Source organism: Mustelus asterias, chromosome 9 (genome assembly GCF_964213995.1).
Source record: "Mustelus asterias chromosome 9, sMusAst1.hap1.1, whole genome shotgun sequence".
NCBI lineage: Eukaryota > Metazoa > Chordata > Chondrichthyes > Carcharhiniformes > Triakidae > Mustelus > Mustelus asterias.
Window position 1 is genome coordinate 58,351,422 of NC_135809.1, and position 17,897 is coordinate 58,369,318.

The following is a 17,897-nucleotide window of genomic DNA, read 5'->3' on the forward strand; positions in this document are numbered from 1 at the left end:
CCCTGTAGACCAGAGAATGCTGCGTTGTTTCAATTTCACCTGTAGCAACATGCTGTGCAAAAAAGCGTAATGGAAATTAAACAGGCAAGTCTAACAAAATAACGTTCATCCACCGGTAAGCTCAGCCTCATTTACCAGATAAACCATTTTAATGGTGTTGGTTGAGAGATAAATATTGGACAGGACACTGGCGTGGGAAAGAGAATTATACTGCTCTTCTTTGAATTAGGGCCATGGGACCTTTAAAATTCAGAGGGTTGATGTGAAAACATCTCATCTAAAGATGGAACCTCTAACATTGGAACACTCTTCAATGCTGCACTGAGGTGCCAGTCTCGATTTTATACCAGAGACTTTGGAATGGGAAAAGGCAGTGATTGTTCTGTATACAGATATGGCAGCCATTATGTTGAGCAGAACAAGTTTATATGAATTGAAATGAGCGAAAGAGAAGTTCCTTTGTTCATGTTTGATAGGACCTTCAGCCACTGAAACAAGCAGAATGTCTCACCTGAAGAATGCTATTTTCCCAAACAAGTCAAATCACTCTCACCTGGACAGTAAAGCCTTCTCTTTCTTTTCGCCTTCTGTGCACTTCGGCAAAGGCCATTGTCAATCCTTTTTCAATTCTCTGAGTGAAGTTGCAAAACCTCACGTCAACATAACGAGGGACAAACTGCAGAACTGAAGAGAAGGGAGAGAGATTAGCTAATGCAATTATTGAAGACGACAGAATGTGTCATAAACATGTAATTAGTTCAGAATAACTGAAATAATTGAATTGCAATTTGGTAAATGAGATTCAGGAATTTCATAATTTTTCTGGGATCATATTACATGATGCTGCCTGTTGTTCCATGACAAGGAATAACCATCTCTCCATGGGTGAGATCGTCAGAACATCATCTTTTTCATTCAAAAACTTGCCACATTTTTGTAACAACTTTGTTATATTATAAATTCTCACATCTGCACTTGCAATGAACATTTAAACACACCCCCTAATGGACATGCAATCTGGCATGGAGATGATGCCTTCGAACCATACAGCACAAAAAGAGGTCATTCAATTCATTGTGCCTATATGAAAAAATGATCCAATTAGGCCACATCCCCTGATATTTCCTCAGTCCTGCAAATTTATCCTTTTACAGTTTAAATCAAATCCCCTTTTTTAAAATTGAATTTGCTTCTGGTGCCCTTCTAGGCAGTGCATTCCAAAGCATAATAAATTGCTGCACAATAAAAAGTTTTCCATCTCCGCTACTCTTTTGCAAATTATCTTGCGTTGTTTCCTCTGGTTACTGGCCTTCCTGCCATTGGGTGAACATTTTCTCCTTATTTGGTTTGTCAAAATCCTTCATAATTCCAAACACCTCATTTAATTCTCCTCTACTCTAGAGAACAATCCCTTCTTTTTCTTTAATGGGATGTGGGTATCAATGGCAAGGCCAGCATTTGGCGCTGATCTTCAATTCCCCATGAGTCATTTGCTGGGCATTTCACAGAGCAGTTAAGAGTCAATGGCAGATTGCTGCGAGTCTGGATTCACATGTAGACCAGACCAAACCAAATAAGGACAGCAGAATTCCTTCCCCCAAAGGGCATTAGTGAACCAGATGGGTTTTTACAACAATCAGTAACCATTTCATGGTCACTATTATGGAGACTAATTTTCAATTCCAGATTTTAAAAAAAATTGTTAACTGAATTTAAATTTCACTAACTGCCATGTTGGGATTTGAACTAGTCCCCAGACCATTGTTCTGGGCCTTCGGATTATGAGTCCAGTAATATTACCACTAGCCACTGCCTCACCAACTTCTCCAGACTGACCACATCACTGAAGTCCCTCATGCCTAGTACCATTCTGGTAAATCTCTTCTGCACCCTCACCAAGGCCTTCTCCCCTCAAATTACACAAATATCTTTTGTAAGTTTTGATCCAGCGTTGTTTTCTAATTTTTTTTTCTGAAGAAAGAAACATTAATGTCTTTAACTAGAACGGAATGTCAGAGGAAAGTAAAGAGGCCTCTTCTATCTAACTGTGTGCGGGAGGAACTGGAGGGCCAGTTACATGCAATGAGAGAATTTAGGAATCTAGTGGTAATTTAATATGAAAGGAGGCAAGAGAAGTGGAGGATACAGGAAAAGCCAGAAAGATGGAACAGGAGAAGTGAGGGATATAAAAATAATGGATTATTGGCAAAAGGGGCAGAATGCAAGCCAAAGAGTTTTTTTTCCTACAATTGAACTCCAAATGCAACTTTCCCCACCACACCATGCTGTGTCATGCCACCTATAATACCTACCACACAAAAGAAGAAACAGAGAAAAACAAAGAGAAACAGATAAGAGAAAGTAAGTTTAAAAAAAGAGACAAAGTCAAGGTATGCAAGAGAGGTCATACTGTGTCAATTATCAGAGTGCAAATTAATATTGAATTCAAACATTTTTTGCAGAAAATTTTACAAAGATCAAAACTACAAATGGGCGAGAAGGTGGGTAAACTTCAGCTCATTTATCACAGAGCTCTAACTGAATGAATATAGAAAGTTTTTATACTCTGCCAACCAACCATTTTGTTACTTATCTCTAATTCTGTGGAGACATCAACGCTAAATTTACCCAACATTGGTTTGCACCTTGTAGTTATTGTGCAACATGAAACAAAGCATAGGATCAACCTTCCCTATCCCACTTGATAATCCTCATTTGTGAATTTTCAAAGACTGAAGTAATCAAGTCTAATATTCAACCTTTGCTCAAACAGTTTGTATAATGTTAAATGTGGAACTAGACAATGTAATGGGTCAAATTAATCATCCTGTCCTGTAAACCTTTGTAGTTTGAGGGATCAGCCTTGCTGCCCTTTTCCCTTAAAACTGCATTGTGTTGTTTCTTTACTTCCGTGATGCTGCACAGACAGAAACTTATTTTCAAGTGCCAGACAATGACAATCTCCAACTAAAAGAATCTACTCATCTCTCCTTGACATTCAATGGCATTACTATGCTGACTCCCCCATCATGCACATCCTGGGGGTTACCACTGACCAGGAAATAAACAAGATCAGCCATGTAAATACTGTGGCTACAAGAGCACATTAGAGGCTGGTGAGTGACTCACCTCCTGACTCCCCAAAGTCTGTCTGCCACCTCCAAGGCACAAGTCAGGCATGTGATGGAATATTATCCATTTGCTTGGATGAGTGCAGCGCCAACAACACTTAAGCAGCTTGACACCAACCAGGACAAAGCGGCCTGCTTGATTGCTACCTCATTCAACATTCACTCCATCCACCCATGACGTACTGTGGCAACAGCAGGTACCATCTACAAAATGCTCTGTAGTAACCCATCAAGGATCCTTTGAAATTACCTTCCAAACCCCACTTGTACCACCTAGAAGGACAGTGACAGCAGATGTATGGGAACACCACCATCTTCACGTTCCCCACCAAGCCACAAACCATACCGATTGGAACGACCTTCCCTGCCATTGGGTCAAAATCCTGGAACTCCCTTCCAAACAGCACTGTACCACAGGACTCTCCGGCAGTTCAAGAAGGTAGTTCATCAGCACATCCTCAGGGACAATAAATGCTGACCTAGCCAGTGATGCCCACATCCCATGAAAAAATATTTCAAAAAATTCCAAAGGCATATTACCTATTCCTATTAATGAAGTTCTTTAAAAAAACTTGGACTTTTTCCAAATTACATTTTGGCTGAATGGGGAGACACACATATTTCCAACAACACACTAACAGTACTTTTCATCACTCTACATAAAAGAAGAATTCCAAGGGCACACATTGTATCAGGATGCATAGAAGGGTCAAGTCACAGGAACTTGAAGCATAAACGCACATGAAAAATTATAGTTTGTGCCTCATAAAAAATATCAATGTAGGAACAAGATGTGAAGCTGGCTCAACATTGAACAGTATAGTCAGAGCAAATCAAAAAAGGGCTCGAGTAACAACAAAAGGCTATTCCAGATAATCTTTCATATTCAAGGCCTAACTAAGAACAGAAATGGATCAATGTTTACTCTTGCAGCTTACTCATTCTCAGTGTTTTACATTACAGCATCACACTCACTTTCATTATTGTCAGCAGAATTTAGCAGGTTCTAGTCTAAAGAAGGTAATTTGGCACCAGCACAATGACAACTTGGTTGTTGCTTGAAACGAGCTAATAGGAGATATGCCACATAAAAATTCACGCTCCACAAAGCTCCACTGGAGGCCAATTAGTACACAATTCCTGCCAAGGAGGATAGGAACCAACATATTGCAAGCTACACAACTGCCAGTGAATGAAATTGGATCTACTTCAAGTGCCAAGTTCAATTTATCCATTTTGCATTCATTATAGAATCAAAGAGTCATACAGTACAGAAGAGGTTAGCACAGTGGTTAGCACTGTTGCCTCACAGCGCCAGGGATCTGGGTTCAATTCTGGCCTTGGGTCACTGTGTGGAGTTTGCACATTCTCCCCGTGTCTGCGTGGGTTTCCTCTGGTTGTTCCAGTTCTCTCCACACTCCAAAGATGTGTGGGTTAGGTTGATTGGCCATACTAAATTGCCCCTGTCAGGGGGATTAGCAGGGCAAATACATGGGGTTACGGGGATAGGGCCCTTGTGGGTGGGATTGCTGTTGGTGCAGACTTGATGGGCTGAATGGCCTCCTTCTACACTGAAGGGATTCTATGAGGCCCTTCAGCCCAAGTCTGCACCAACAAAACTGCACTAAATTTACACAAATCCCACTTTCCAGCACTTGGCCCATAGCCTTGAATTTCAAGTGCTTATCCATGTACATTTTAAAGATTCTGAGGTTCCCCGCTTCTACTACCCTCCCAGGCACTGCATTCCAGACTTCCACCACCGTCTGGGTGAAATTTATTTTCCTCAAATCACTTAACCTCCTGTCCCTCACTTTAAAGTCCACCCTGTCCATACCTCAATCTCTTCCACCTCAATCAGGTCCCCCCTCTCAGCCTCTTCTGCTCTAAAGAAAACAACTCAATCCTTTCCAACCTCTCTTTATAGCTCAAATGCTCCATCCAGGCAACATCATGGTGAATCTCCTCTGCACCCTTTCCAGTGCAATCACATCCTTCCTATAGTGAGGCAACCAGAGTTGCACACAGTTCTCCAGCTGTGGCCTAAAGTTCTGAACAGCTCCAACATAACCTCCCTGCTCTTAACTACCTTATTAACCTGCTCTGCCACCTTCAGGGATCTGTGGACAAGCACTCCCAGATCCCTCTGAGCTTCCTCGTGTCCTGCTATTCATTGAGTAATCTCTTGTTACTCCCTCCGAAGTGTTAAATCCCAGCTGGTACTGATTATCCCATCTGACCAACCTGTCTATGTCTTCCTGCAACCCAAGATCTTCATCCTCACTATTAACCACCCTGTCAATCTTCATATCATCTACAAACTTATCCCCTCACATTCTAATTTATATCCTTTTATATATTATATATATATATATATATATCACAAACAACAAGGCACCTGACACTGATCCCTGTGGTACGTCACTGGACACTGCAGTCACACAAACAGCCTTCTACCACAACCTTCTGTCTCCCACCACTTATGATGTGGAGATGCTGGCTTTGGACTGGGGCAAACACAGTAAGAGTTTTAACAACACCAGGTTAAAGTCCAACAGGTTTATTTGGAAGCAATTGCATTTGGCATTTGCTGAATCCCTTCAGTGTAGAAGGAGGCCATTCAGCCCATCAACTCTGCACCAACAGCAAATAATGGCATTTGCTACCAAATAAACCTGTTGGACTTTAACCTGTTGTTGTTAAAACTCTTACTGTATTCCCACCACTTAGACAGTTTTAGATCCAACTTGTCAAGTTACCCTGAATTCCATGTGCTTTTGCCTTCCTTATCAGTCTCCCATGTGGAACCATGTCAAAGGCTTTGCTGAAAAAGCCATGCTGACTATCCCTGATCAAACTGCCTCTCCAAGTGGAGATTAATTCTCTCCTCCAATAGTTTCCCTACCACAAATGTGAGACTCATTGGTCTGTAATGCCTTGGTTCATCTCTGCCACCCTTCTTGAGAAGTGGAACCATATTAGCTCCCAATCCACTGGCACCTCCCCTGTGGCCAGACAGGAATTAAAAATTTGGTTAAGAGCCCCTGTCACTTCCACCCTTGCCTCCCTCAGCAGTCTGGGATTCAACTCATCTTTACCTGGGGATTCGTCCACTTTTAAGCCGCCAAAACCTTCAACACTTCCTCACTCCTTATGTCAAACTATTCAAGGAACTCATAGTCCCTCTCCCTAAATTCTGTACCTACATGTTCCTTCTTCCGACTGCAGACAGATGTAAAGTACTTGTTTAACACCTTACCAATGCCCTCCAGCTCTACACACAGATTGCCCCCTTGGTCACAAATGGGCCCTACTTTCCCTGGTTAGCCTCTTCCCCTTAATATCCTTACAGGATATTTTGAGATTTTCCCTAATTCTACCCACACTGCTTTTACATGCCCTCTCTTTGCTCCCTTTATTGCTTTCCCCCCTGAACTTTCTATACTCCACCAAAGGCCTTTGTACCTGCTAAAAGCCTCTCTATCATTTCTTATCCAGTTCTGAATATTCCCAATCATCTACAATTCTCTGAGCTTGTTGCTACTACATTTCACCCTAAAGAGAACATATTGGGCCTGTAATCTCCCCATTTCCTTTTTGAATGTGCCCCACCGCTCTGCTGTAGATTTTCCCACAAAAAGCTGTTCCCAGTCTACTTTGGGCAGATCCTACCTTATTGTAATAAAATCTGTTTTTCTCCAATTCCAAACCATTTTTTGCAGACCATCTTTTTCTTTTTCCATAACAAACTTAAATTGTATGATATTGTGGTCGCTATCACTAAAATGCTCCCCCATTGACACCTCAAACACCTCTCTGGCTCTGTTCCCCAGAATTAGATCCAACACTGCACCATCCCTTCTTGAACCTTCTACATGTTGACAGAAATGCTCTTCTAAATACATTTCAAGAAATCTGTCCCCTCCAAACCCTTTACACTGTGACTATCCCAATTAATGTTGGGGAAGTTGAAGTCCCTTAATATAATTACCCTATTATTATTATTTTTATACAGCTCAGTGAATTGTCTACATATCTACTCCCCTATTGCTCGCTGAGTATTTAGGGACCTATAATACACTCCCAAGCAATGTGATATCTCCCTTTTTATTTGTAAACTCTATCCACAAAGCCTCATTTGAACCATTTCAAGACCCTTCCAAGGTATCATCCCTACTTATCACAGTAACTGACTCCTTAATTAATAATGCAGCAGTCACCTTCTCTTTTACACCCTCTCCATCTTGCCTGAGAATCCTATTCCCGAGAATGTTAAGTTGCCAGTCCTGTCCCTCCTTCAACACGTCTCTGTAATGGCAACAATATCACAATTCCACGTGCCAACACATATGCCCATAACTCAACAGTATTACTTATAATACTCCTAGCATTAGAGACCATCCAGCCTCACCTTACTCTCTTGGAACTCAACATGGCTGAACTCCCTGTCTTGGTTCCTTTGCTAATGCACGCCGTGTCATTATTGTACTAACACTATGTCCCCTCCCCCTGCCGAACTAGTTTTAGCTCCTCCCAACAGCACCAGCAAACCCACCCGCAAGGATGTTGGTCCCATTCTGGTTCAAGTGCAAACCACCCCACTTTAACACCAGAAATGATCCCAGTGATGCAAGAGTATAAAACCCTCCCTCCTGCACCAATTTTTGAGCCACACCCTATTCTCCCATGTGGCACCGGACCTAACCCAGAGATTACAACCATTGAGATCCTGCTTTCTAATTTGTCTCCTAGATACCTGAATTCTTGGTGAAAGATCTAATTCTTTATTCTACCTATATCAGTGGTATCAACATGTACCACAGCTTCTGACTTATCACCCTTCCCCTTTAGGATGCCCTGCAGCTGTTCAGTGGCATTCCTGACCCTGGCCCCAAGGTGGTAACACACCATCCTGAAGTCACGTCTGCAGCTGCAGAAACGCCTGTCTCTTCCCGTAACTAATGAATCCCCTATCATTATTGCTCTTCTTTCCTTCTTCCTCCTGTATAGTCAGGCCACTTGTGGTGCCAGGAGCTTGGCTCTAACTGCACACTCTTGAGGAACAAGTGCCCTCATCAGCTTCCAAAATGGAAAACTGAGTTAAGAGCAGGACTCCAGGGAACTCCTGCACTACCTGCCTGTTTCTCTTAAACAGCTGAGTGGTCATACTTCTTTCTTCCAGTTCCTTGAGCTGCAGTGTTTAAGTTTATTCGTTAGTGTCACAAGTAGGCTTACATTAACACTGCAATAAAGTTTTTGTGAAAATTCCCTAGTTGCCACATTCCAGCGCCTGTTCGGGTACACTGAGGGAGAATTTAGCTTGGCCAATGCACCTAACCAGCACCTCTTTCGAACTGTGGGAGAAAATCGGAGCACCAGGAGGAAACACACGCAGACACGGGGATAACATGCAGACTCCACACAGACAGTGACCCAAGCCAGGAAATGAACCCGGGTCCCTGGCACTGTGAGGCAGCAATGCTAACCACTGACCACATCTCTAAATGTACTGTGTACACAAATGAAGTTCAAGAACAATTTTTTTGTATTTTGCCAATGCGATTGTCTAGACCAATTATACACATAAGATGTATTAATACTAAACACTTAATTACACTCATGGGTTGATCAGGGTCACCCAAAATGGATTTGTTATGTCTAACTGACTAACGACGTTGTGTCTGATAAATCTAGGTGAATGTTTTTTTGAAGATAAGGGAATGTCTAGACCAGAGATAGTAGCCCAGAGTTTGTAGTCAGCAGCTACAAACTGCATTTTCCATTCACCTCAGTAACAGCTGTTCATAAATTCTTATGCACTTTTGAGACTTGTTCTCATTTGATCCAGTGAGACGCCTACCGAAAGGCATCTTTGAGCAGGACAAGAAACAGCAAGATACTTCAATCAAAAATCCAGACTGAGATATGCAAGTCTAAACCAGGGGGTAGAAATTAGATTTAGATTATGGACAGAAATCAAAATACAGATGGATATGAGAGAGAGATAGATATGAGTGTAACTTCATTGCATTGTTAAGGTAAGCACAGAGTTCATCGAATTCAGCCTGAGTCACTTTGGCTATGGCATTATCATCAAGAATATCCCATTCTAGATCAAATTTAGCAGTTTTGGTTTCACAATCACCCACCCCCATCCATCGAATTGGTAATTCCACATTTTTTGAATAACCTGATGACAGTTTGTGCATTAATAGTCTCCCAATATTTGATGACATAACCACCACAAAACATCAAGTGGATCAGCACACATATTTCTACTTTTGTGAAGACTTTTTCTCTGTCAACTATCCACACATCTAAAAGTTGAACTGCAGACTTTCAGGTGTAACCGAAATTGAGGTGTTATTTCTTTGCAGGTTATTCTTGATCTCATCGGTTATATGGGATCCGAACATGTCCAACTCTACTAAGCTGCATTCTTGGTGTAGGCTACCAGATAGAACAAAATTAAAGCCTGTCAGTCATGCAGGCTAATCATCACTGTGAATTTTAACAGAACCATAGAATCCCAACAGTGCAGACAGAGGCCATCCAGCACATTGAGTCTGCACCAACTCTCCAAAAGAGCATCTAACCCAAGCCTTCCCTCAGCCTTATCCCTGTAACCCGCACATTTACCATGACTAATCCATCTTTGGACACGAAGGGGTAATTTAGCATGGCCAATCCACATAACCTACACTTCTTTGGACTGTGGGAGGAACCAGAGCACCCAGAGGAAACCCACAAAGACAATGGGAAAATGTGCAAACTCCACAGTCACTCAAGGCCGGAATCGAACCTGGGTCACTAGTGCTGTGAGGCAACAGTGCTAACCACTGTGCCACCATGCCACCCTTTGTCTACTCATATCTTGTGGCTTTTTAAACCTTTCCACCTTACAGTTAAGTTGATGGGTATTCCATTCATGTTGCCAACATCCTGAAAACTGACAATTTTGGTATCAAGGTTTTTTAATAGTTTTTAAGCCAACTTTGTTTTCTGCTGCAACACTAGACATTTTTGATCACAAAATAGCTACTGCAGCTAGCTGTTGCTCCAAAATCTTTGTGGGATTCGGGTTTTGATTTTCCCCACTTAGGTATGTATGTTCGCATTGATACATGCTTCTCAAGATCACGACCAGTGGCTGGTTCCTGTTCTCATGATGCATTTGGTCTTGGTATCTTCTTCAGGACAGATTCCTCCCCATACTAATTTTTTGCAAACTCTGAATTTTTCCCTGTAGTAGTTATTTGGCAAGTTAGAAAATGTTATGACTTCTAGCACAAAACTAGAATCATAGAAAATCATAGAAACCCTACAGCACAGAAAGAGGCCATTCAGCCCATCGGGTCTGCACCGAGCACAATCCCACCTAGGCCCTCCCCCCATATCCCTACATATTTACCCACTAATCCCTCTAACCTACGCATCTCAGGACACGAAGGGCAATTTTAGCATGGCCAATCAACCGAACCCGCACATCTTTTGACTGTGGGAGGAAACCGGAGCACCCGGAGGAAACCCACGCAGACACGAGGAGAATGTGCAAACTCCACACAGACAGTGACCCAAGCCGGGAATCGAACCCAGGTCCCTGGAGCTGTGAAGCAGCAGTGCTAACCACTGTGCTACCGTGCCGCCCTTACTTCATACTTCATCCTTTTTCAAAAGGGCCCATTTCTATTCATTGGTCACCAAGCATGGTCCACTTTTGTCATGTGTCAAACACCCAGACATCCTCTTGGCAACACAGCCTGTATTGCCTGCTTGATCTGATGCACCAACTTGCAACGAAAAGTACGTATTTCAAAGCTGAAAAATTGTGGCCAACTCCTCATACGAGTATAGCCCTAAACATGCATTTCTCAGCTAATAAATGGAGGGGTGGTGGGGTTCTTCTATACGCAAAGAACAGACCATGCATTTTGGTGCCAAAAATGTGTCTTATACATCAGAATGGCACGGTGGCACAGTGATTAGCACTGCTGCTTCACAGTGCCAGGGACCTGGGTTCAATTCCAGCCTTGGGTGACTGTGTGGAGTTTTCAAGTTCTCCCCATGACTGTGTGGGATTACTCCAACAGTCCAAAGGTTAGGTGGATTAGCCAAGGTAAATGGCATGATGCTCAAGATTGGGAATTAAATATTCCAGTACACAACTGTTTGAAAAGACAAACAGAATGGAAAAGCAGGAGAAGTACAGCCCTGGCAGCAAAGGATGACATAAGGACATTAGTCAGGACATTGACTCAGAAGATCAAAAAGCAGAATCAGTTTGTGAAGATTATGAACAGCAAGGGTCAGAGAACTCTGGGTGGGCAGGAAAGTTTATAGACTTTCTAACAGCAGTTATATAGTTGTATAAAGCATTAAACAAAAAGTAAGGCAATGTAATGATTGTGGAGGACCTGAATCTTCATGTAGACTGGATCAATCAAATTGGCGAAGGTGGTCTAGAAGATGAGTTTGTAGAATTCTTTTGTGACAGTTTCCTGGAGCAACCACAGATAAAGCTTTTTTGGATCTATTGCTGTGTATTAATTGCTTTTTTGGATCTATTGCTGTGTATTGCAGGGTTAACTAGTAATCTTATAGTAAAAGGTCCACTGGGATCATAATACATTTGAATTCCACATTAAGTCTAAAAGTAATATACTCCAATCACAAAAAGGAATCTTAAAATGTAATCAAAGCCAATTATATAGGTATGAGGGGAGAACTGGTTCATTAGGTAAACAGAGTAAAACGAATGACAATAAATAAAGAGGGAAACATTTAAAACAGTTCAAAATACTCAACAAAAATACATTTCACTGAAGAGAGGACATTGATTAAGGGGAATTGGCCAAAGAAACTAAGATGACATGAGGAAAAACTTTTATGGAGTGGACTTAGGAGCTGGAATGCACTGCCAAAGAGTGTAGTGGAGGAAGATTTGATCGTGGCTCTCAAAGGATAATTGGATAATTAGAAGGGAAATTGTCAGGGCTACAGGGAAAAGCCAGGAGAATGGGACAGAATAGTTCTTAAAGGAAGTTGATACAGATATGACAGGCTTCCTTCTGTGCTGTAATCATTCTATGGTTATATAAAAGATATATCCGTGGTTTATGAGGAAAATCAAGAATAACATTAAAGGCTTTTTCTTTTAATCTAATGTTGCAAAGAACAGAAGTAAATCTGAGGATTGGGAATGTTTCAGAAACCAAAGGGCCATCAAAAAGTTTATAAAAAGGGAATAAAGGATTGGAAGCAATATAGCAAAGATACACTAGTTTGGTTATTAGATGTGAAGCTTATCTTATGAGAGATGATCGCATTGAAACATAAAAGATTCTGGAAGAGCTTGGTTGCTCCCCTGATTGGGGAATCCAGAACATGGAGGAATAATCTCAGAATAAGAGGCCAATGATTTTGGACTGATATGAAGAAACATTTTTTCACTTGAAGGGTTGTTGATCTTTGAAACGGACTACCCAGAGGAAGGTGGATACCCTGTCACTGAGCATATTTAAGGCTAAGATAGAAATTGTTGGTTCTCAGATAATTAAAGGACATATGGAGCGGACAAGAATGAGAAGATGAGGTAGAAGATCAGCCATGATTGTATTGAATGCCAGAACAGGTTCAAGGAGTCATTTGGTCTACTGCTGCTCCTGTTTCTCATCTTAGAAGACAAAAGGAAAATGACTAGGCTGCGGAACCTCCAATCAGCATCAGAACTGCTGCACCTAAAGCAGATCAGTCAGGAAACTGTGCACTTATTGGTTATATATAACAGCCTCCAATTTCCAGTACAGCAGCCAGAACTCATTTAGCACAGAAAGAGAATCAATGAGGAAGGTACGTTCCATTTTTATAGCATCAGCTGCCGTAGGATAAGTTTAAATGTCCATTACGAATATGATAAGTGGTTAGGGTACCGAGTTACTAGGATCGGGGGGCGGGCAGCCAGGTCAGGGGCCAGAGAGTTGGGGGGGAGGGGGGGCGCTGGTTGTGGCATCAGTCAGGGAGTCAGTGAGAGGAATTGGCAGAGGTCCTGGGGAGCAGGCCAATTGCTCACTAGAGGTTCAAACTCCCCAGTCAATTACTATGGAAGTCAGCATGTTAGGACTTCCAGTGTCCCTATGCATATCATGGATCATAGGTCCAGTCTCCGAGGATCGCAAGACCAGAAGATCTGGGCCACAAAGAGAATTGGCCATAATTGTCCTGGAAACTGGTTGGGATCAGAACAAGTGTCAGTTTTCACCTGAAAAAAATACTGAAATGTAAGTGAACTTGTTCATGCAGTGAATAATTTTATTTGTAAGTTTATCCTGGGGAAAAATTAAATAGATCCGATGTAGAGTTAAAATCACTTTTCAAAGCACATCTGTAATATGCTGTTAGCTGAAATTGGGTTCCACAGTAGATGGAAATCTGCTCAAGGAAAGTAATAACAATGAACACAAGACTGCTAATTTTCCTGCAAGCTGTGGGATTTTCTTTTGACTGAGGAAGATGTGTAAAGACCTAGGAGAAACAAGCTTCTATGGGCAATGTTTGGCTCAAAAAAAAAGAGTACACTGCACCTAACTGGAGTTGAAAGATCTGGGTTTAAGTCCCACTGCAGTGAAAACACGTCATAATTATTCCCTTGGCTGTAAAACCTTTTGTCAAGTCCCAAAATCATGGAAAATATAAATATGAGTCTTTCTTTCAAATTTGTGTTACTGCAATGCCAGGTAGCATTGAGACAATTACAATGGCTAAATGCATCACTTTTCATTTCTTTGGGGCAAATTCCAAACAGCAACTTGCAATGTTGACTGGAGGATTGTCAAAAATGAGCAGCAAACCCTAGGGTATAAATAAGTTGTTCATTTTGATGTAGACAAATTTGTGGTTCCTCAAAGTGTAGCACATTGTCTTACCTAGCTGTTAATGAGAGGTGTCCTCCATGTCCCTTCCCTGTTGTGCTGGGAGCATGGAACCTATGGTTCCTTCAACCCCTTAGGTTCGTGCCAGAATGATCGTTCTTTATGGGTGATAGACGACAGTGTCAGCAAGATATGTGACCACAGGCAGATTTCTCTACCGAGTTTGCTTTACCATCAAATGGAAAGGAGAAGGAACTTGCATTTATTTCAAAGGCAACAAAGTATTTTTGAAGTGTACTCATTATAGCCATTGTGGTTACGTAGGAAATGCAGCACAATAAAATCTTACGAATGTCGATGAGGTTATTTACCAGATAATCTATTTTAGTGATGTAAATGAGGATAAATATTGGTCAGGACATCAGGAAGAACAACACTGCTTCTCTTTGCAAACTGCCACGAGATCTTTTACATGCAGCTGAGAACAGAGAGAGCCCAAGTTTTAACATCTTTTGGGGGGGGGGGAACGACGACAGGTTTTGAGACAGTTGCTGAACCCGTTCCCGATGTTCCTGGTCTGCCACGCGGCCCCAATTAGGTTCCCAGCCAGATTGGACGGAAACCCAATCTTCAAATGCACTATTTTACATCTGATTAGTGAGCTTGAAGCCCGATTCAGTTCCCTCTCGATATTCACCCAACTCCCAGCGGGATCTTCACCAGGCGGGCTTCGGTACTGGTCCTCACAACCATGACAAGTTGGAGCCCGAGGGTCCAGGGAGCAGCACCAAACCCTCAGCAATGAGAGGCATCCTCCACACCACGCGGACTGACCAAGACTCCCCTGGTCAATGTGTGTGTGTGTGTGTGTGTGTGTGTGTGTGTGTGTGTGTGTGTGTGTGTGTGTGGGGGGGGGGGGGGGGGGAGGGGGGGGGGGGGGGAGACGAACTTATCTCAGAGCACAGAGATTGGGGAACCCTTTGAAAAGCGTGTGGCTGGCTGGCGGGTTCTTCAAAATGGCTTCATTAGCATCTTTCACATGGGTGAATCCCACCTGACAGACACTGCCAACGCAAGTGGGAAACACTCCTTTTTTCCCCACTGGCGTGGACACTTTAGTCCTAATTTGGGAGAATAGCAGCCCTTATGTGAAATATTGCCCTCTGACAGTGCTATACTCAAATGCCTAGACCTTCCTATTCCGATTTTTTTTTGCTGTCATAGAATCCCTACAGTGCAGAAGGAGGTTGTGCGGCCCATTGAGTCTGCACCGACTACAATCCCACTCAAGCCCTATCTCCGTAACCCCACATATTTACCCTGCTAGTCCCCCGATACTAAGGGACAATTTAACATGGCCAATCCACCTAACCCACACATTTTTGGACTGTGGAAGGAAACCGGAGCACTTAGAGGAAACTCACGCAGACACGGGAAGAACATGCAGACTCCACACAGACTGTGACCCAAGCTGGGAATCGAACCTGGGTTCTTGGTGCTGTAAGTGCTGACCACTGTGCCACCACGTCCTTCCACTTTACATTCTCCATATACTTGAGGCCATCCAAAACTCGACTGCCTTATTTCAACTTTCACCAATCACATTTCCCCATCATCCCAATGCTTGCTGACCGACATTGACTTCTAGTCTGATAATATCTCAATTTAAAGTTTCTCATCCTTTTTTAATCCCTCCATGGCCTCTTCCTTCCATACTTATTATTTCCTCCGACCCCAAAATGTTTGAGATGTCTACGCTCCTCCAATTTTGGTCTCCTGAGAATCCCTAGATTTTCATTGTTCCACCACTGGTGGCTGTGCTTGCAATTTCCAAGGTCCTAGGCTCTGCAGATGCTGGAATTCCCTCCTTTACCTCTCCCTTCTCTAAGTTACTCCTTAAAACCTACCAATTTGGCCAAGTTCGGATCAGCTTTCCTAATATCTATTCACGTGAATGTCAGGTTTGGTGTTTATGCTCCTGAAAAGATCCTTGGTATGACTTACTACATTAAAGATAATGTGGGTGTGAACCTAAAACTTTCTAATTCAGGTGCAAGAATTCTACCACCGAGCCAAGGCTGATTAATTTGGTTATTGAAATAAAAGGGTTGTCCTCTGATGAGAGGTAATCTTATCAACCTTTTAGATAGCAATCAGGAGTGAGACCCTGTCTAATCTCTTTTCCTTCCTAGTTCAGAAGTGCTGAGACCAATAATTGTGCAAATTTAGTACAAAGATTTGAACCAACAACCTTCTAGCCTATGTGGTTCAACACCATACCATACAGTTCAGTACATTAGTAAAGCTCCATAATCCCTCTTCTTTTTAAAACATAATCTTATATTGTGACAGGTTAAGGTGATGGGATTGTTGAACATAATATAGATGCCAAAAATCTTGAACTAGGTACATAATTTGAGCAGCAACAGTGCCAAAAAATGTTGTAACACATTGTAGATCCTTACCTATTTGAACCTGAGCCTGGTGGTCTGGCACAGCCAAAGCTGGCTGGAGAGAAAGGATCAGTGGGGAGTTGCCATTAACAAGCGTGGTTCGAATGAGAGAATTAAGCACAGCTGGTCCAGAGAAAACAACGGGGCCTGCAGTCACCATGAACTTGAGCTCTTGATGTGCTTGGTGAACCTGGAATTGGAAAAGGAAAGAAAATCAGCAGAGCAAAAATGACAAGGAATACAGCACAACAGTAACACAATTAACAATACTTATTTCCGAAAGTTTCATATCTATGATAGATTTTGAACATGAAAAGCACACTTTAATGGAATGCTATGGCACAGCACAAATTTAACCACTGAGTAAATATAAAGTGGCACATGGAAACAGGGACAAACTTTCAGATGGACAATCCTCGTGAATTTGAGAGATAATTGGATGTATTTCTGGAAAGAAAACTATCATGGGATAGGCTAAGACAAGTACATTAGCACTGACATTGAAATTGGAATGGGCTCTAAAAGTATTTTCTTCATGCCATTCAAACATCCCAGAGTTCCAAGCACAATGCAAGTACACAACCATTTTAAAAACCTAAGAGCCTATATTGAGAGGATAAAGTCATCAGCTTGGAATGCATCTGCAGAAACTAAAAATGTAATTGCTCTCCTAATTTAACATTGGCACAATAATTAGGAATAAAAAGGTCCAGAGAAGACTGAACATTCGAACAAGCGTTGCATGATTGCTACATTCATTGCATTTTGTCAAATACACTCAAAACAGCCAGCAGATGGCAGCAGTGTAGTAAAGTGGTTTCCTTAGTAACCATTCATTATTTAGTTATTTCAAAGGCTTGTGGGAGATCAGCTGTACTTGTGCATTCATTTGATGCTGTAGTTGGTTTAAGCTGCAGGTCTTTCCCAATATGTGATCAGGTATTGCTTATTCAAACATTGCAACAAAATTAAATGATTTAGAAGCATCATTACCAATCTTGCATTACTCTGCAGATGCAAGAAGCTTTTCAGGCCAGCATCTAGCCCACCAGGTTCTGCTTTCTTAATTCTTAAATGGCCAGTGTGCCAAGAGAGGACAAAGAAAATACTTCAAAGATACTCTGAAGCTTCTCTTGGTCTGCAGCAGCATTTAAATTAATGACTGGGTTTACTTTAATCATTCAAAATGTTGACAACCTTTCTACTTGGGTCACTTCATTTCCCAGCACCAGATCCAACAGTGCCTCCTTTCCTCTCGGACCACAAACATACTGGTCAAGAAAGTTCTCCCAACACATTTCAGAAATTACTCCCCTTCCTTATCCTTTACTCTGGGCACTATCAGTGCAAAAATCGTAAAAGGCTAGAATGCAGATACAGCAAGTAATTAGAAAAGCTGTTATCATTTATTGTAAGGGGAATTGAATCCAAATGTAGGGAGGTTA

The 17,897-nt window shown here is 42.0% G+C and overlaps 1 protein-coding gene across 1 annotated transcript in view; it reads right to left on the reverse strand.

The window, feature by feature from the left end:
• LOC144498708 (UPF0606 protein KIAA1549) overlaps positions 1 to 17,897 on the reverse strand; it is a 273,369-nt gene that overhangs the window by 134,688 nt on the left and 120,784 nt on the right. Inside the window, exons 4-5 of the mRNA XM_078220248.1 lie at positions 16,465 to 16,642; positions 554 to 684 (exon numbers count right to left, since the gene is read on the reverse strand). Coding sequence (XP_078076374.1) covers positions 554 to 684; positions 16,465 to 16,642 — 309 coding nt within the window. The remainder of the gene's footprint in view (positions 1 to 553; positions 685 to 16,464; positions 16,643 to 17,897) is intronic.